Genomic DNA, 21,093 nt, shown 5'->3' with positions numbered 1-21,093 from the left:
CTCACTAGGGTTCTGTAGTTCTGTTTGCAAGAGGTCTTGTGTCTTATGTACTAAGGCTTCTATTCTGAGTGCCAGCTGAGAGTCCTGGGGGGGGGGTGAGGAAACACAGCATTATAGGGTAAGCCAAGGAAGTCATGACCAGGATATAAAGGAAGACAGGGGTAAAAATGGGAGGAATGGGGCCGGAGAGATAGCACAGCGGTAAGGTGTTTGCCTTGCATGCAAAAGGATGGTGGTTCGAATCCCGGCATTCCAAATGGTCCTCAGAACCTGCTGGGGCAATTTCTGAGCTTACAGCCAGGAGTAACCCCTGAGTGTTGCCGGGTATGACCCAAAAACAAAAACAAAAACAACAACAACAAAAAAGAATGGGAGGGATATTGGGGACATTGGTGGTAGAAATGTGCTCTGGTAAATGGTGTTGGACATTGTGTGACTGAAACTCAATCATGCACAACTTTGTAACTCTGTATCTCACATTTATTCAATTAAAATTTTTGTTAATTTAAAAGTAAGAAATTTAATTTACAAATTTTTGTTAATTTAAAAGTAAGAAAGGAAAAACAGCCAAGCCCAGGCTTAAAGCTAACTGATCTTTTTTTCTTCTTGTTCTTTGGTTTTTGGGTCACACCCAGCACTCAGGGCTCTGTGCTTAGAAGTCACTACTGGCAGTCTCAGGATTCTAACCATGGTCTGTCCTGTGTTGGCCTCATGCAAGACAAATGCTTTACTGCTGTGCTATCACTCCAGCCCCTTAAAACTAACCGATCTTAAGGCTGAAGACTCAAGGCTTGCGCTGTGTCTTGGGCTTGACCCAATGTCTATTGATGCCAGAAGAGGAAGATGGTTGACAGTCAGGGACTTCACAGTGAACCATGGACCAGACACTGATTAGGGTCAACTCTGCCCATATCTATTTTAACTGCACAGCCCTGTGAGGTTCAGAGGACTAATGAGTATCCATTTTACCCTCCCTTTCTCTTCATTCCTCCCAAATGCCAAGCATGTGAGAGATTCAGGGACCTCTTGATGATATGATATGATATGATATGATATATGATATGATATGATATGAGGAGTTTGGGGGAGACCAGGAGAGCCAGTTTGTGAAGGCTGTTTGAAGAGAGGCCCCTGGTTTCACTTGGGGTATTAGGGACAGCTTCGAAGATGGGCACTCCTGGGCTGGGCACGAAGGGATGAGTAGGATTTCTTAGGTTGAAACTGAGAAAAACAGCAAAGAGGTTGGGAGAATGTGCATGATGAGGAAACACTTCTAGAATCCTCGAAATATTACTGTGGGTATCTGGCCATTTTTATGATTATAAAAATGGGGGAATAGCCTGTATCTAAGTAGCCATATCAGCTCTGGGCCACATCAGAGTCATCTAGATCTATAAAATATTTCTTATTGGAGCATAACCTGGGTTCAATCTTGGACCACATAGTCTTTGAGCATCACTGAGCACAGCCCTGCATTCCTGGAGCACTACTGGCTAGTCCCAGTATGACATTCAAAGTTCTCACATTGAATTCTTAACCCAATTGGCTAAGAACACTGGGAATGGCACCATGGCCCCCTGCACCACTTGGGGCCCTTTCCAAGCCATCAAAATTAGTTCCTTGTGGGGGGAGGTCAAACCCCTTGTTGATGGTCTCCAAGTCAAAGAATGATTCCCAAAAAGATAAATTGAATCCCATTCTTCCGTCCCCCCTTTTGGGGGAGACTTTGATAATAATATCCGACGTGAATAATCAACGAATGCAAAATATTAGGGGACCAAAGATTCAGCTAAGAAAGTCTTTTGTCAGTTGCAGCCAGCTCCAAAAAGCAAACTGAACAAGCCGTCAGTTCTGGCAAAAGAGCCCCCTATGCCTCCCCAACAAGCTATTTATTTGTTTCCTTAATCACCCCCACCTGGAAGATCCAGGTGGGATGACAGGCAAAAACATTATTACAACAATCACACAACAGTTCCTTTTCTATACACATTCTGGAGATTGTGTAGATTTGGAATAGCCTGGTATAGGTACTTCCTCTTGGGATTCTTGCAGGGCTCAGAGTACACAACTGGAGCACAAACTCTGCAGAACTCCTTCCTCTAATGCCTGAATTCAGGATCTGGGACATGTCTACTAGCAGGGAGCTACCCTCTACCACCAGGTGTCAAGAATTACTATAAGTGGTAGAAATTAAGAGGCCAGAGTGATAGCACAGCAGTAGGGCATTTGCCTGGCACACAGATGACTCAGGACAGATCTGGGTTCATCCCAGGCATCCCATATTGTCCCTCAAGCCAGGAGTGATTTCTGAGTGCATAGGCAGAATTAACCCCTGAGCATCATCGGGTGTGGCCCATAAACCCCCCCCAAAAAAAGTAATAGCAATTAGCAATTAAGATGAGAGAGTGTAACACTTCCCCAATGCCCTTTTACCTAAGCTTTCTTTTGAGATGTTAATCCCACCTGGATGATCAAACCTGCCCACATCTGGCATAGGGCAGGCTGTTTTAAATAAAGAATAAAAAAGTCTGGCTGTGGGGAGGTGAAGAGAAGCAGCAAAAAGACAGGAAGAAAGACATGGTTTAGGAGCTCAGGCCAGGAAGAGCTCAGCAAAGAAAACAGATGGCAGAAAGACTCATATCAGAGAAAAGGTTGCAAGGAATTAAGAATGGTGACTCCAATGAATATCTTAAATGACTGTGAATTATTTGTCTGCTTTTACCCTGCATATTCAGCCAAAGGAACTAGAGGTGCCACGTTGGGGGAAAACTCATCCAACATGTCGACTTTACATTTTATATTTTAATTTTACAAGAGAGATTGGCACCAAGAATGGCAAAGTTGCCTGATAGCATGAACTAAATATTCAGGGCAGGCCCACCCAGGGGAGGTCACCTGAGACATTTCTGAGATTCAGGGTAAAGGTGACCCTCTCAGAAAAGGAAGGAAGGAAGGAAGAAAAGGAGAGAAGGAAGGAAAGAAAGAACAAAGAAGGAGAGAAAGAAGAAAGGAAGAGCAAATAAAGAGAAAGAAAGAAAGTAAGAAAGAAAGAAGAAAGAAAAGGAAGAGAAGGAAGGAATAAGTAAAGGAAGGAAGAACAAAGCAGGAAGGAAAGAAGAAAGGCAGGCAGGAAGAGGAAATAAAGAGAAATAAAGAAAAAGAAAGAAAGAAAAGAAAAAGATGGGAGGAAGGAAGAGAAGGAAGAAATGAGGGAAGGAAGGAAAGAAAAAGGCAGGAAAGAAGAAAGGAGAAAAGAATGAAAGAAAGGGAAGAAAGGAAGGAAGAATGAATGAATGTAAAAAGAAAGGAAGAAAAGAGAAGAAAGGAAGGGGAAAGAAAGAACAAAAGAAAGAAAAGAAGGAAGGGAGGAAGGAAGGAAAGAAGGAAGGGAGGAAGGAAGGAAGAAAGGAAGGAAGGAAGGAAGGAAGGAAGGAAGGAAGGAAGGAAGGAAGGAAGGAAGGAAGGAAGGAAGAAAGGAAGGAAGGAAGGAAGGAAGGAAAAAGTGAGTGAGGGAGGGAGGGATAGTGGGAGGGAGAAAAAGCAAATATAAATCTGGAGTATGGAGTTAGTATGAAATTTGGGGTAGTTGAATTTGATTCCAAGCACCATATATCCCTTAAGTATCACTGGGTACAGCACAGGAGGACACCCAAGCACTGCTGGAGAGGTCCAGCTATCTCCAATACTACAGCATTGCACCTTCAGGATGAACCTTTGGCCTGGCTGACCAAGAATCACTGTGGAGTCTGCAACCTCCTGAGCACCACCATAAAGAGATGTTATGCATTCAACCAAAAAGGTCTTAGAAGGAATCACCACCAAGACCCCCTTGTACCAGTGAAGGGGCTGTTCTTTTCATAACTGAAACCCAACTACAAACATGTTTGTAGTCATGGTGCTTAAATAAATATATTATAAATAAAAAAGAAGGAACCATCTAGAAACACTGACTTGGATAGTCTTTATCCCCACAAACCACCAAATTCTTTTCAAAGTATTGCTTCTCAAAGGAAATATTTCAAAATATATCATCAGAATTGAGAGAGGCAAAAATAAAATACACAAAGGTCTAGTGATGAAAAAAATGATCAAAGACTGGGGAATAGTACAGAATGGAGTATGCTTGCCTTGCATGCAAGGGACCCAAGTTTGTTCCCAGCACCTCATATGGTCCTCTAAGTATTTCCAAGAGTGATCTCTGAGTATGGAGTCAGAAATAAGCCTTGAATACTGCCAGTGGAGGCCCCAAAACCAAAAGTAAATAGTCAATAGAACTTTTTTACGGGTAACAGAGAGTCACCCAGCTCTGGGAACCGAACCTGGGGCATCGCACATTCAAGGCATATGCTCCAGCATTGTGCCCTCTGTCTGGTCTTCATTGTGGCCTCTTGAGGTTGCTCCTTCCATTGGCCTTTACCTGTGCATCCCACATACACCACCTCACTGACCTCAAATCCTCTCACTGCCTTCCCTAGCATTGAGACCTGGTGCCTGGTCTGTGCCCAGCCTGCTGTGGATGCTCTCTGTGGGAGCTTGTGGTTTCTGTGGTACTGTCTGAAACTGGGAGTTCTGGAGAGGCCCCACCCCTACCATGGCCCTTAGTGAGAACCTCAACACTACTACTGTCCCTCCTGTGCCTCTCCCCACCCATCTCCCTGAGCTGCCCCATAAGAGAACATGTCTGGGACAGCAACAGGTGTGGCCCGCAGATTCACAGGGCCTCACCCTGCCATTATGCATTTGTCTCTCCCTCCCAAATTAACTGTCATGGAGATTGGGCTCTCTCCTGCCACCACCCTGGACTGGGGGAGGGTCCTCCTCAATGCCTTGATTCAGAGGGAGGGTGATCCCTCTATATGGCATTTTCTCTGTTCTAATAATTAGATCCCACCACAGATACCCAGGTGAGGAAAGGGTCTCATGGCAGTTTGTCCTCAGCATCACATCTTGGTGGCCAGTAGTGGGTCGGAGCTGTGAATGCCAGACCTAGGACCAAACTTTCTAGAAGGCTGAGCTGGGTTATCTGCTCCATAGGGTCTCATCTCTCTGAAAATAGTATCCCAAAAGAAGGAAGAAAGAACTCCCCACCCCACGGGGCCTCAGGTCAGCACAGAAATTGCCCCTTCTTGTGAAGGGACCCAGCAATATGCCTCACAGGAACTGAATATTGTTGCTTCTGGGCTCCCTGGAATTTCAGGTGCTAGCCTAAATTCCCTCTGATGGCCCAGAAGGTCAGGTTCTCAGGATTGGAACCTGCAAACAGAGATCCTCAAGCAATGCTTGATCCTGGAAAGTACTAGAAAGCAAGAGAGGGATAAAGCAGATACCCAATGCATTCCTGAAAGCATGGCAGTAAGTGACTTCTTGAGAGGTCCTGAGTACTGAGATGATTCTGTTTCCTATGGTCATGAACAGAAATGGAGTCACCATTGCCCATTCATCACTCTTTGGGCATCTTCCCCAGAAAAACTTGGGTAGGTGTGTGTGTGTGGGGGGGGGCATCAGACAGCAATAGGTGCAGAGAACTTGACAAATGGGGGAAAGACAAGAAGACAGAAAGGAAACTCCCCTCTAAAAGCCTTGGCCAGCCTCTTTGACCCTGATGGCAACAGCAGGGCTGGACGGAAAGTGAGGGCTGGACACATCACTCAATGCAGCAGCTGCTGGGCTATGCTGCCGATTGGGCAAGGCTGTTGCACAAGCTGAAAATGAGCTTCATTGGGGCCACGGGCGGGACACAGACACACTGCTGCATGGGAAGGGGAGGTGTGTGGCCACCGCTTCCAAAATCTCCCTGTGGAGATTTCCTGCCCAGTTGGGCTATTTGGTAGGACTGACCTGCTGTCTGTCTCCTGGAGGCCATGGAAGTCTAGATAAAAACACAGGAAAAGAATCTGGTTGCTTACTGCTGGCTCCTGGATGCTCTGTGAGTAATTCTTGGAAAGAGTGCCTTGAAGGGAGGGCAAAAAGAAGGGCTTCAGGGGGGGCTTGGGGTGGTGTGGCAAACCTGGACAGAAACTGTGGGTGGCAGGCTAATTCTCTCTCTACTTCCACGTGCCAATTTTGCAGAGCATGGTAGCTGGAAGGCCACATTGCCCATTTATACATTTTGGGGGAGGATTTGGCAGGCTGGGGGGGGGCATATGGGATGCAAAATATTAAACTTGGGATAGCTGAGTGCAAGGCAGATGTCTTACCTGACAGTGGGTATCTCCTACCAGAGATATCTTTGGTCCCTCATTTATGATTTGTGCAGAATCACCTTAAGGGAATCATAGTCCCAAGACTGGTACTTGGGATAGAATGGGGGTCAAGGTGCTTGCTTTGCACCCCAGCTAGCCTTGGTTCCATCCCTGACACCATATGGACTCCTGAGCATTCCCAGGAGTGACTGTGACCAATATCCATCCCTTCATCAGTGTTCATTTTCCACCACCAATTTCCCTACCCTCACCCCAGTCTGCCTTTATGGTGGACACTAATTATCTTTGTCTCTATCTCTCTGTTTCTCTCTCTTTTTGTTATCTCTCTTCCTTTTTATTTATTTTTACACAATTGTTTATGTTATTGAAAGGGTATCATGCATAGAGTAACTGCCTCTTAAAAAACATTGTCAACTCCCCAATAGAGAAACCCCAGAATAGCCAAAGGTGCTGTGCTGGTCTTTGGAAACCTCAAGCACATCTTAGGATCTTCAAATCCCTATACCCAGGGGAAGGCCAGATATTGTCCATGCTTTCTGAGGAGTTCTGAAACTAAGCAGAGGAATCTGGGGATCTCCATAGGGTCAAGCCACTTGGGTCAGGTGTGGCTAGGACATAGTCCCTCTATGGGACAGACACTTCTAATCAGGTATCCAGTGGCTGGGTGTGCGGCCTGGCTGAAGCATCCCAACCTTCCTCTCCTCCTTAGCTTGAACTCTGACCCAAAAGTACTTCTTGTTAGTTTCACTACAGGAAAAAGGTCAGCTTGAGGGTAGCAGTGACAGCATAGAAGATAGGGCATTTGCCTGGCATTTAGCTGACCAGGGTTCTATCACCAGCATCCCATATGGTTCCCTGAGCCTGCCAGGAGTGATTCTTGAATTCAGAGCCAGATGTAACCCCTGAGTGCCACTGGGTGTTGCCTCAAAATAAAACAAAACAAAACACAAAAGGACAGGTAGAAAGTGAACAGCGGAGGATATTCCTACTGGTGTCTGAACTGTGGGGCTCACAAGAGTATTTTGTGAAATCACAAATGTCATTGCTCAAAGTGCTGCCACAGCTCACATCTTGCTGTGTTTTATTTCCTTTATTTTTTTTTTTGTGCCACATCCAATATTGCTTGGTGCTTACTTCTGACTCTGCTCAGGAATTACTCCTGGCAGGGCATCATGGTGTACTGGGGATACTTCCCAGGTCTTGCAAGGAAAATTCCCTTTATACTGTACTATATCTTTGGCCCTGCTCTTACTGTGTGGGGTGAGTCCAGTGACTAAGGCCCCTAGGACTGCAAAGAAGGTAGAAGTGGGCATCCTCCATGTACATATTAGACACCTCATGTTGGAGGTGTCATATGCCCACCTGGACACCTGGCCAGGCTCCCCTGAGGATCAATGATCCTGGGCTCAGGGCTGTTCATGGGGAAAAGAACATGATTTTCTTCACATGAAGAATGAAAACCAAAATAAGACAATGAAAAAGGAGCTACAGAGATTATTTAAAGGACTAGAGTACATGCTGGAGTCTGGGCTATGACCCCCAAATAAATTAGCCAAACAATGACGGTGAAGAGAGAAGCATGGGGCAGGTGTGTCAGAAAACTGGGAGATTGCAATTGATCTCAGCTTCATATTTCCATCTTCCCTAAAGTATTTGAGTCCTTGTTCTTTCTTTAGTTTATTTTTAATTTTGGGGGTTTGGGGTCACACCCAGCAATGCTCAGGGTTATCTCTGGCTCTGCACTTAGGAATGATTCCTGGCAGGAGACCATATGGAATGCTGGGGATTGAACCTGGGCTAGCTGTGTGCAAGGCAAATGCCCTCTCTGCTGTACTATCGCTCTGGCCCCTCATTTTACTTCAAGTGGCAAGAGCATATAGACATACTCTAAAAGGTGACACAGGCATGCTACCATTTTTATTGGGCCATGCCAGTCTCTTAACTATTTTAATTGATGGAATAAAACATTAGCCAACTCAGGCATCTGGGACTGGTACCCACTGAACAAGTTTGGGCAATGACAGATGGAAAAGCCCAGAAGGGAGGCCAGTGGGGCCAGTAGGGGCAGATGGCCTGACTACTGGAGTGCCAGGTACCCCACCCGGAGGTGGGAAAGCTGGGACCTGGCCTGGTTGGGACAGTGAGCTGCTGAGAGGCTTGCATTTGATTTGCCAATTGGCCCTGTAGAGGCTGCTGAAGAGGTTATCCCCAGCCATGTGACACATACCTATGAGACAGCAATGGCAGGCTTGGCTTCTAACTTCATATTTCACTTATGTTCCTGAAACCGTCGAAGTAGAGAAAACTTTTGGGGGTCCAACTGAGTGTTCCTGTGAATTCAGAAGGAGAGTTGGGAGCCTGTGTTGGAAAAACTTTCAGGTCTGGAGATATAGGACAGTGGGTAGGGCACTTGTCGTGCATGTGGTTGACCTGGGTTCAATCCCTGGCAGTGTCAGGAGTAGCTCCTGAGTGCAGAGCCAGAAGTGCTCCATAAGCATCATTGAGTGTGGTCCCCAAAACTGTAAATGTAAAAATAAAAAGGTATTTGCCTTGCATAACTCACCCTGATTCAATCTCAGCAGCTTATAGGATCTCCTGAGCACTATGAGGGATGATTCCTGGGCAGGAAGCCAGGAGTGAGTCCTGAGTACAATTGGATGTGACCCTAAAACAAAACACAACTTTCCAGATGGTACTTAAAAGGCCCTGCCCTAACTTTTGGCCTCATTTCCTCTTGCTCTGGCTCACCCTCAGTGCCTGGCACCTTGTTCACCAGCCTTGTCTTTTACCTGACTGGCACACCAGCTTCTGGGAATGTCTCCTGGGCTTCTGCCCTGGCACAGCCATCCCTCCCTACTCCCCAGCTTTGGGAAACGGTGCATGATCACCCAGAGAGCTTCTGTCTCTCCTCCAGGAGCTCCCTAAACAGCCATGTTCACCTTCCAAGATGCCACTTCTCTTTTTTTGTTTATTGTTGTGGGGGACACCATTGGCAGTGCTGGAGGTTGGCATACAAAGTGAGGGTGTTGGACCCAGGGTTTCCCACATGTGAGTCACAGGATCGACCACCAAGCTACCTCTTCTCTGCTTCCTGTTTTTTTCCTTGGATTTGAAACATGCTTGGGGGTTGATGTAGTAAATTGTTGGAACCACACTTGGTGAGACTCAGCGACCTGGGCCTGGGACTTGAGAGTGCTGCAGGCAGAATAGGTGCTTCAGTTCATGGACACAACTCAATAGTCCCTTGAGGCTCTTATGTATTTCCATTTCTCAAGTCTGTTCTTAGGTAGTACCCCCACCCCAAGCCTTGTTCCTTAGCTACTGTTTTGAGTTTTGACTAAGCATATGTTGTTGGGGTTTCCTCAGAAATGGAGTTCCACAGCTCTGAGGTCTGAGCATCTGTCTGCTCAGTGCTCCCAGCGTTGGACACATGGGTATACCTATGTTTGTGGGGATGTTTTGGTCTTCAGGTCAATAGCACAAAACTTCTATAATTGCATGGCAGAAAGTTAGGGATTGCCATTAGGGCCCAGCTCCAGGTCACCTAGGGTTGGACCCCCAGTGATGCTGTTCCTGAACCACTTGGCAGTCAGAACTCTGTAAAGTAACTATTCCAGGGGACCTTGTAGGGCAACTGTTCAGGGGATTTTTCTGGAGGCAAAAGCTTTGGAGACACCACTCCAGAGATGGGGAAGAACAGCACAAAGAAGGGAACCATCTCCCAATGATCAATGGTCACTATCAGGCTTGACTCTAAGGCATTCATTCTCCCTCACAGAGAGGTCTGGTTAAAGGAAATAATACCTATCAACACTATGGGAAAATTACATTTATGAAGGGTGGTGTACATTCAATGACTGAAAACCAATTATGAACATTTTTTATAACCAAGGTACTTGTAACTACTTGTAACCATGGTGCTTAAATAAAAAGTTATAAAAAATAAAGTGCCCAGATTTATAAAATAAATAAATTTCAACAGAAATCAAATTAAAATCTAGGAAATACTAAGCTTTGCATTTAGAATATATGAAGAAAATAAAAATTACTCATCAGTAAATAATCATTTTCACTATTTATTCACCAAATAACAGATGAACTACTTTGCATTGTACTGGTCTAGAAATTTGGCACATGAAAATAAAGTAAAGGAAGCAAAAGGAAACAAATAGCACTGTGTTGTTCCTGAGGCATCCCAAAGCCACAGTGTTTATGCTTATCTTTTCCTGAATGCCTCACTCCCTGCTGGCTATCATTCTGCTTTGTCCTCCCATCCTGCGTGCATTCAAGTTGCTCATGTCCTATATAAGCATTGCTGGAATAGAAACTTTCGGTCTATAATCATCAGCCTCGAACCTGTTCTTTCCCAGTCATCAGCCAGAGGGAATGTCCTCAGCCCCAAATGAATACCCTACTAACCCTGATGAGTTTATTTTTTTGTGTGTGCTGAGTTGTTCTGAGCCCCAGATTCTCCCCAGAAATGGAGAAAATATCAACAATGGTACTTCCACCTTCCTGCCCAGGCTATATACTAGAAGAGAAAGGAACACGTATTACCTGGTAACCCTGAGCACCCAAATACTCTGGCACATTTATGTGCATGGGCATACCTCAGGGTTAAGCTTCACCCACTAAAGTACTGTGTGTATGAGGGAACAGAGGCACCCTTAAGAACTGAGATAGCTGCCTGAGGGGACATTCAAACATAATAAAACCAGGTACAAAAGATGGCAGGAGTATGGGTCACTATGGCAGTGCCATTAGAGGTGAGCACCAAACCCTGAATTCCTTGGCCTTGGGTCCAGGCTGCTGCATCACAAACCCTGACATGAATTATTTGAGGTACCAACAACTTGGAATTTTGGGGTGCCAAGAAGTACAAGCCTTACTGGTGTTCACTCCTTTTCTTCTTCAGACAATCAGAAAACACTGATGGGCTGCCAGGGTAGCTAGAACTGCAGTGGACCCAGGGGTGCCAGACAGCTCCTGGTGGTAAAGAGGGTGTGTCCCAGCTCTCTGAGATCCTTCCCATTCCTAGCAGCCCTCCAAGACCATCCACCATCCCAGGAAGTTATGAAGCTGAAATCTTAGTACTCTTGGAGTCCAGGTTAGAGGTAGGATTAGGCTCCTACTACACTAAGGAAAACCTACTCAGCTGTTGCTTATGACCTGGAGATTGGGGCCCCTAGCATAGCTGATGGTCCTGGGTTCAGAGGCCTTTCTGCTCATGTGCTGGCTTTTCTCAAGCGTCACCTAGGTGCCAGGGAATTCTGAAGTGCTTGTCTTGCTTGCTAACCTCACATCTTTCTTCCCCAGGAAACTCTCCAAAGACAATGAATCCCATACTGGTCCTGGGCCTCCTGCTGGCCAGTCTCCTGACTGGGAAAGGTTTGGTGCAGGCTGGCTTCTCTCCAAAGTTTCTGAATACTGGGAGATGGGCAAAGAAAGGACAAGAGTCTGCCCAGGACTTGAACCGACGTAACACAGACTTCAGCTTCAAGCTCTTTAAGAAGTTGTCCTCCCGCAACCCCTCCACCAATATCTTCATTTCCCCAATAAGCATCTCCACGGCCTTTGCCATGCTGTCTCTAGGGGCAGAGGACTCAACACTGGCTGAGATTAAGGAGGGCTTTAACTTTCAGGGTCTGCCTGATCAGACCCTACATGAGAACTTCAAAGATCTTATCCAAGGGCTCAAACAGGCCCACCAGGACCACATCCTGGAGCTCGAGAATGCCTTGTTTATAGATGAGAAGTTGCAGCCCCAGAAGAAATTTCTGACCAATGCCAAGAAACTATATGGTGCTGAAACCATCACCACCAACTTCCAGAATCTGGAAGGTGCCCGCAGAAAAATCAATGACTTCATCAGTCAGAAAACACGGGGCAACATCAAAGATCTGATCCGTCATATAGCACCTGGAACCGTGATGATCCTCACCAACTGCCTTTTCTTTCAAGGTAAGATAGGTGTCACTTGTTGATCTGAAGAGGATGTAGTAGCTGACATAGGAACAGGGGTTGTATAGACCTCCAAATACCACAAGGGGTGGTTTTACTGGTACCTAAAACTTCTAGCCCTAAGCATCACCAGGACCTAAGGACTGCCTAGCCCAGTTGGATGAAAATTTCCCAGCGTGGCCCCAAGTCTTCTGTACAATGCTTGCCTACTCCCAACAAAAGAGAGTGACCTGAAAACTGGGGTTGGCCACTTGCTTGATCTATGACCTTGAACTCATACTTAAATGATATCTCCAGATCCTATTTCTTTGATTTTCAAAATGAATCCCTTGGTTGGAGTCAGAAAGCAATTACAATAGGTAGTGCTCTTGTCACCATGGTTACATCTCCAGCACTGCTTATGTCCCCCTCCCTCCCCCCGCCATAACACCAGGAGTGATTGAGCTCTGGGCACAGAACCAGGATTAAGCTGGATTAAGCCAGGCTTAATGGCTGGGTGTGGCCTCAAAGCCAACCAATTTACCTACCAACCACCCAAACAAATCCCTTGCCTAGGGCAGAGCAGGTGTTGGAATTTAGTGGAAATACCTAAGAAATGGCCATAATACCCTGTCTTTGCATTTGTGCCAGTTGCCACATCATTGGTTGTTAAGGCCTGGATGACCCTCCTCTCCCCATTTGCCAGATGAGGGAAGAAAAGCTCAGAGCTCCAATGGATGAGACCAGTCAGAGCTGACCTTACTTCATGCACACAGTCCAGCAGTCCTCATACACACACACACACACACACACACACACACACACACACACAGAATATTACACATACTCATACACTCATGCATAAAATATCATACCTCACACAGACTCAATATCACATACTCACAATATTGCACATACTCACATATACAATATCACACACATTATCACACCACACTCATACATATAATATCAGATACACATAATATCAAACACAAAATCACACATTGACACAAATATCACACATATGCACACAGACTCACACATGCAATAGCACATGCACTCACACAAAATATCTCTCACACACAAATGTTTACATAGATAAACACATATAACATCACACACAGAATTTCAGACATTCACATATACTCACACAAATACACAATCATACAATACAACATACTCAATATTACACATACTCAGACTCACAATACAATTATCACACACATTGACACACAGCCACACAAACGCACACTCACACATTCACACACATATACTCTGACCTACAGAGGCAGGAAGCACAGAACAGTGTCTCACTATGCCCTGGGGATGGGAGCTGAGCTTTTCCAAAACCCGTAGGGTGATTCAGACCTTAACGGGTAAGAGGGACCCCTGGTATAAGGATCTGCCCCAGGCAAAAGGCAAAGGGAGAATCTATGTCTTTTCAAATCCCTCTCTCCCCTAGTGCAGGATTTTGTAAACTCCACTCATACCCTTTTGTCAGATATTTAAGTAATTAATGATTTATTGGTTTCAGGGCCACTCAGAGGTGCTAAGGGCTCACTCCTGGTCTGTGCTTAAGAATCATTCATGGCAGGCCTCAGGGAACTACATGTGGTAGCAGGAGTAGATCCTAGGTCTTCTGAATGCTAGACAAGGACTCTACTCCTGGTACTACCACTCCAGCCCTGATAGGGAAGTTTTCCATCACCCCAGGTCTATTGATATTCAAATCCACCAGTGATGCTAATTGATGATGCTAATCATCAAGACATTTTTTAATTTTGGGATACCAGATCAATTTTAATTCTAGCACCTGAAGCCATCCAGAGATAGATACACCTGCACAGATAGAGGGGTCAACCCTGAGCTGGGATGACCAGTTAGTGAAGGTGTCCATGATGCATACATGGTGGCATGTATGAGGCAGGGCAGGATGACCAGCTATTCTACTACATCCTAAACACAGATTGGAAATTATCCCTGAGCTTGGGTGAGCCTGATTTCCCAATGTTATTCTATGTGCTCCCAAGTGAGCAGGCTTTTAAAATGAATTGTGGGGCCGGAGAGATAGCATGGGGGTAGGGCATTTGCCTTTCATGCAGAAGGACAGTGGTTCGAATCCTGCAACACATATGGTCCCCTGAGCCTGCTAGGAGTGATTTCTGAGCATAGAGCCAAGAGTAACCCCTGAGCACTGCCAGTGTGACCCAAAAACCAAAAAATAAATAAATAAAAAAAAAAAGAATTGTGGAGATTTTCCACAGTCTGCCTTCCCCATTCAGGGTCATGACCCCATGTGAGGTCTGAACCCAAAGAAGTCTGGTTCTTGGGGTCAGAGAGATAGCATGGAGGTAAGGCGTTTGCCTTTCATGCAGAAGGTTACTGATTTGAATCCTGGCATCCCATATGGTTCTCCGAGCCTGCCAGGAGCGATTTCTGAGCATAGAGTCAGGAGTAACCCCTGAGACTGCTGGGTATGACCCATAAACCAAAAAAAAAAAAAAAGTAGTCTGGTTCTTGGTCCCCAAGGGGATGGTGGATGCAGTGCAATGGTTGTTGAGTAATCTCCATTCAGAAGTCTTTGTAAACATCTCTGTTCTCTCTGGGGCTCAGGCTTCAAAGACAGAGAAGTTCAGGTTGGCAGGGATCCAGTAGTGGGGCTACACATATGGCACCAAAGCCAAGTCAGGTCTGAACCGAGGGTGCCCACACCACCTAGAGGGGCAAGAGCTGCAGAAACTGGGGCTAAGAGGATTTGTCTTTCCTTGTCTGGCAGCCCTGAGCCAACTCTGTGGGGTCCATGCAGGTCTGAATCCAATTCACCAGGTATTTTTTTCAGGCACAACAACCCCAGGGCAGGGAGACCGCAATGTTTCAGTCTCTGATCCCCTTGTCTGAATTCACATGGACACAGACCATGAGCTTGTGGGGCCTGTCTCTTTCTCCCTCAGAAAATTGCTGGGAGTGGCTTGCATCTCCCAGCTCTAGTGGGGAAATACCCTACGTCAAGGAAGTGGATGAACATGAACCAATAGACAGAATAATATTGAAGAAATGAGACCACACAAATGGATTGTATAGGATTGTACGTTCTGGAAAACATGTGACAAAATTTAATCTCCATTCTGGGAGTGTATATAGGGCAAAACCACATTCTTAAGCATGAAAGAAATTTCCACGTTGACAAGAAGCAGGAGTGTAGAAAAAACAGAAATATTAACAGTAGGTCTGTTGGTATTTACATAACAAAATGAATGGCTAGGCAGCTCATGTGAAAAGGGTCTATCTAAGAAGTCCTGAGTTATAAAGTAGAAAGTTAGCATCTCAAAAAGGAGGGCGTTGCTTGATATTTGTAGCTGGATCAATTTTACAGGTCTGCAGACTAGCAGGCATAGGTTGCTTTTGAGATAGCAGAGAGCCAGGTCAAAGAAATGTAAATTTTGTGCCTGGCGTGGCTATTAGATGTACATAGGGCTGACAGAGAAAGGAACCTTGTCTAGTTTCATTTGTGGTGCTGAGAATTCTCTGAGCAAAAGAATTTGATTGAGGCCATAGTTTGGCCTGCAATTAATATGAAGGAAATGTAATGTCTGTACCATGACATAAATCTCAGAAATATTGCCAGTGATCCACGAAGGGCAAAGCATCTTCAACAGGCCTCCTGGTCAAACGTTTCAGAATAATCGACTGGCAGCCCTACTCTATCCCCCACTTATTGGAAATGCCTATGCACTGTCCAAGATTACAGCCTCCTTTTTTTTTTTTTTTTTTTTTTTTGCTTTTGGGGCCACATCAAGTGACAATCAGGGGTTACTCCTGGCTATGCACTCCACTCGGAAATTGCTCCTGGTTTGGGAGACCACAAGGGACACCAGGGGATCAAACCATGTTCCCTCCTTGGGTAGCGCATGCAAGGCAAATGCCCTACTGCATGCACCACTGCTATGGCAAAACATCCTCAACGGGCCTCCTGATCAAACATTTCTTGGGTAATTATCAGTCATTCGTGTCAGGAATGTTCAAAACATTTGACTGCTGGGCGTACTGTATCCTTCCTTAATGGAGATGCCTATGCATGGTCTGACTGGAAATGTATGATGTGACTTTATCTTTGGCTTTCAGGCAGGTGGCAGCAGGAATTCAACCCCAAAGCCACAAAGGAGGAGGATTTCCTTCTGGATGGGGACCGGCCAGTGAAGGTGTCCATGATGCACCATACGGGCATGTATGAGGTGGGCCGGGATGACCAGCTGTCCTGCTCCATCCTGAACATGCCCTTCCAGGGCGACATTTCAGCTTTCTTCATCCTGCCTGACAAGGGCAAGATGCAGCAGGTAGAGGAGGCCTTGAATGCCGACACCTTTGGTCGATGGAGAAACTTGATGAGCCGCAGGTAAAGTAAAGGCCTGAGTGGAAACACTTTGAGTCCTCTGGCCTATTTCACCCACTCTTGCTCCTGCTTCCAGGCCACATTCCCTGGGATCCTTCTCTATAAACAGGCCTTACTCTCACATTTTGGTAAGGTGTAGACAAGGAAATTAGCCAGAGGAAGCATGTGAAACCAGGTCTTTCCAGGAACTGAGTGTGATAGATGTAGTATAGTGTGGTAGATGGTGTTGGTAGAAGGGACTTCCTGGAGAAGGTGGTATTTGGGCTCAGTCTTCTATGTGGAACGGTGGCCTATAGGTGGCAAGGAAGGAGACATTGCAGTGCTATGCAGAAGGAAACTATGAGATTAGCAGTTCTTGGGTGTGAGTATGGGGATGTTCCAGGGAGAAAAACTCATTTTGATAGAACTGAGCATCAAACAAAGCAGGAAAGGCCTCTCAGCTAAGTTGTATTAAATAATTGAAGGACCAAAATGAATGAAAAATTTAAATATGATATTAGGGCAATGACTCAAAGTGCTGAAGTTAATGTGGGTTAGGTCACAGTTTAATCCCTGGTACCATGTAGTCTTCCCAGCACTGTTGGCATGGCCCTGGTGACTCCTGACACTATAGGCCTGAGCCCACAGACAAGGCCCATGTCTGACTCAACAGAATTAACCACCAGGCTCATGAATAACCCATCGATAGCAGATCCCCTCTCTGCTAACCTTCAGAACCCCCTCTCTATCTGTTGGGTCTTCATCATCTTAGCAAGTCCTGACATCCCTGGTGGGAATTCTCTAAACAGCCCAACTTTGTCCCTGTCCCCGCTCAAGGGGAAACCTTGATGGCATTGGTTGCTCTTTGGCTTCTGCCCTTCATGCTGGCCTCCAGGGTAGCATTGAGCCAAGTCTTACCTTTTGTTCCAAAGCTGGCCTCTTCGGGGCTCTTTCCCAGAATTGAACAACCATACTATCTTGCAAATAATAATGCTTTCCCTCACCCCAAGAATAAATTTTTTATTGGGCAGTTGGCCACACCCAACAGTGCTCACAGGCTCTTCTTGACTCTGTGCTCAGGAGTGACCCCTGTTGGTGTCCAGAGTACCATATACCGTGTGTGTGTGTGTGTGTGTGTGTGTGTGTGTGTGTGTGTGTGTGTGTGTGTGTGTGTGTGTGTGTAGGGATAACCCTTTACTATTTTTCCATTACCCCACTTCCCCAGAAACACATTCTTTTCTTTTTTAAAATTGGATTTTGGCCACAACCAGTGGTTCTCAGGAAGTTCTTTCTGTATTCCTAGCTCTGAGCTCATGGATCATTTCTGGCAATGCTCAGGCAACCATATGGAATACCAGGGATCAAATCTGAATTGGCCACATTTAAGGCAAACATTCTACCCACTGTGCTATAACTCTGGTCCAACTAGGGATACATTATTCACAGAGAAAATAAAACTGTCCTTACAAACCCTAAGCAATAACTTTTGGACAGAACCCTGTGGTGGTTCCAAATTTTCTAAAAAACAAAGCTCAACTTCTCTGTTTCCTTCAAAGACTGTACCAAGCCCCTTCATGCCAACATTCTCTGTTCCCTGAGCAATGATACCTCTAACAGACACCCATTATCTGCAGCCCCTTTACCTTTACCTTCGATAATGAGTTTCAAAAATGAGATTTTTTTTTACTGTTCTTTTAAAGGGCTGCCTCTGAGCACCTAGCACTATATCTGCTACATAGTGAACCCTCAGCACATACTTGTTGAATGAATGAGTAGGAAATTTGGAAATATCATTGGATTTATCTGATGCACAACAAGCACAACACTTTAAATATGCATCCTTCAGAGGAGGGAGGAAAGAGAAGATACCTCAGTTGTGAGGTCAGGAAAGAGCCATGAATAGAGGAACAGCTGTAGAGGAAACTCAACTGTCCCTGGAGAGGGTTGGCATGTTCTAGGACTGGCCCAGGCTCCTGTTCCACCTAGTGCTGCCTTCAGATAAGAAGCCTGGCCCACCAGGACTATTCCACCATACCTTTATGGTGGAATGCTGAGGAGCAAGGCATAACAGAGCTGGTGAGAACCAACACTGTCAGCACCCCATTCTTCCAGGAAAAGAGAAGTAAACAGGAAGAAAAAAATATGTATAAAACTATAGGAATCTTGCATTTGCTTTTCATCTGGGCATTATTAGAGCTCATGCTTTGTTCCTGGGAAGAATCGAATGAATTCCAGAGGGGAAACAAAGAGACATCCAGAGGTATCAAAAAGGTCATTAGAGAGGCAGAAAGGTGTGGGGTTCAAGTAACAAAGGTCTGAAGGTGCTCCCAACCTGAGATCCCAGCAGGGAAAGCCACCCTGGGTCCATACTCAGAGGAGTCAAAGCTCTGACTCAAGGGCAAATAGGTCATGCTGAGCACTCTTCTGCAAGCACCATGTGTGCCTTTGCTTTTACACTCCTGAGGGGTCCTGAAGTGCTCTGGCTCTTGCCTTTGTTGGTGACCAAGCACCTTGATGTCTCTCCACTCCCCAGGGTCACAAAAGTGTCTATGCCTCGGTTCTCCATTTCGGGCACCTACAACCTGAAAAAGACACTCTCCTATATGGGAATCCACAGAGTCTTCGAGGAACACGGGGACTTCACCAGGATTTCCCCTCATCAAAACCTAAAGATTGGTGAGGTAAGCGGCAAGAGCAATATCACAGCGGGGAGGGCATTTGCCTTGCATGCGGCCAATCAAGGTTGGATTCTCAGCATTCTGTATGGTTTCCCAAGCCAACTACTTGGTTTTTTTTTTTTTTTTTTTTCTGAGCACATAGCCAGGAGTAATCCCTGAGCGCTGCTGGGTGTGGCCCAAGGGGGAAAAATTGTGAATAAATGAACCTGTCTGGGTCTGACCACCTGGCTAAAGCATTTGGAAAAGTCAGGACCATTCCCCAATGGGTCAGCCTGGGCTCCAATCCTGGTCTATCTAACCCACCCTCGGCTTCCGGACAGTTCAGATAACTTATCTTTACAGTGAAGGCTATCATCTGCTTAGTGCTTTCATGGGAATGAACTTAATGCAATTGGTCACCTGGGGCATTGATTGGTCCTAGATTTTGGTTTGGTTCACCTAGATCCTCTCTCAAAGCTATCATAGTCTTCCTAGGATTAAATCATGGCCCCGAGGTGAGCAAGCAAAGCACCTCATATTTTCCTGTATGACTGGATAATCCCAATAATCAGAGAGGACCACATGAGAGAAAAATCCCAAATATAGCAGCTGGAATACTAGATCCTCACCTAAATTAAGTTTTCAGATAGAAAATGTTTAGGGTTGGAGAAATATCATAGAGGGTAGGGCATTTGCCTTATATACATCTGACTGAAGTTTGATCCTAGGCATCCCATATGGTCCCAAGCTTGCCAGTAGTGATTTCTGAGCCCTGCTGAATGGCCCCAAAGCCAAAAACCTAAAAAATAAATTGATACTAAGTAGAATTACATCTCCAAATTACCCAGAATAATACGAATACCCAAAAGACCTATTGTTTAACTTATGGTCAAGTTAAACTAGACATTTTGCATTTTAATTGGCAACTTTGGGGTTAGAGGGGCACCAATTTCAATAAGCAGAGATGGAATAAATGAGATGATGACAATTTGGTGTTATCCTGCAGTTTACAGAAAGAGGGCTACCTTGACTTTTTTTTTTTTTCATTTTTGATTATTTCTGGCATCACCTACCCATCCAATACCACCCATCCATCTTCTCTGGCTTATTGAGCCACTAAAAAGGTGAGGCTAGGGCTCCGTGTGAGGACCCTTCACCCATCTAGTTAAACTCCTAGTGAGGTCCACTCCAGAAATGACAGCCAGTTTCTCTCTGTCTCAACATCAACCCACATTTGCTAGTCAAACATCATTCAGTGATGACAGCAGCAGGGCCTGGAGCCCAGGATGGCCATACTAGCCAAGTCACTGCTGCTCTGTGCCCCTAGCTGTTCCTTATCAGTTTCTTGCCCAGGTCCAGTGACCTCGGCCACTACAAGTCCTCGTCTGTTTTTTCTGGCCTTGGTCTTTGCGTGGCTTGATCTGTTCTCACCTGGCTCCTGGTCCTGCAGGCTGTGCACCAGGCAAAGCTGAAGATGGATGAGCAAGGTGCTGAGGCGGCTGCAGGCTCGGGTGCACAGACTCTGCCCATGGAGAAGCCTATATCCATGACTATGAATAAGCCATTTCTGATGATGATCAACACCATCAAGAGGAACACAACCTCCATCTACTTCCTGGGGAAGCTGTCTGACCCCTCTGAGAAATAAGGAATAATGGCCCACTCCACTGCAGGGCTGCAACCTTCCATCTCCTGGGATGGGGAGCACTGGGCTTTCCTTATTGATCCCCACATCCTTTGGAGCTCTTAACTTCTTGCCCTGCACACACAACTCCAAATTCAGATTTTTGGATCAGACACCAATGCCCTCATCCATGTAACTAGAGGTCACAGCTCTGTCCCCCTGCAGGCTGAGGGTCTTTGTGATTTAATAAAATCCCTCCCTTCAGGTCTATTGGCTGCTGGTGGATACTTGGGGGAAGCT

The 21,093-nt window shown here is 45.7% G+C and overlaps 1 protein-coding gene across 1 annotated transcript in view; it reads left to right on the top strand.

Annotated features, from left to right (window-relative positions):
- Positions 1 to 20,887, top strand: part of LOC126003643 (serpin A12-like) — a 56,226-nt gene extending 35,339 nt beyond the window's left edge. The window contains exons 2-5 of the mRNA XM_049769929.1: positions 11,520 to 12,164; positions 16,266 to 16,536; positions 19,046 to 19,193; positions 20,620 to 20,887. Coding sequence (XP_049625886.1) covers positions 11,520 to 12,164; positions 16,266 to 16,536; positions 19,046 to 19,193; positions 20,620 to 20,817 — 1,262 coding nt within the window. The 3' untranslated portion in view covers positions 20,818 to 20,887. The remainder of the gene's footprint in view (positions 1 to 11,519; positions 12,165 to 16,265; positions 16,537 to 19,045; positions 19,194 to 20,619) is intronic.
- The last annotated feature ends 206 nt before the right edge of the window (positions 20,888 to 21,093 follow it).

The sequence above is a fragment of the Suncus etruscus genome, chromosome 3, assembly GCF_024139225.1.
Source record: "Suncus etruscus isolate mSunEtr1 chromosome 3, mSunEtr1.pri.cur, whole genome shotgun sequence".
NCBI lineage: Eukaryota > Metazoa > Chordata > Mammalia > Eulipotyphla > Soricidae > Suncus > Suncus etruscus.
The sequence above is the reverse complement of the archived record's forward strand: the minus strand, read 5'-3'. Positions and strand labels throughout refer to the sequence as shown.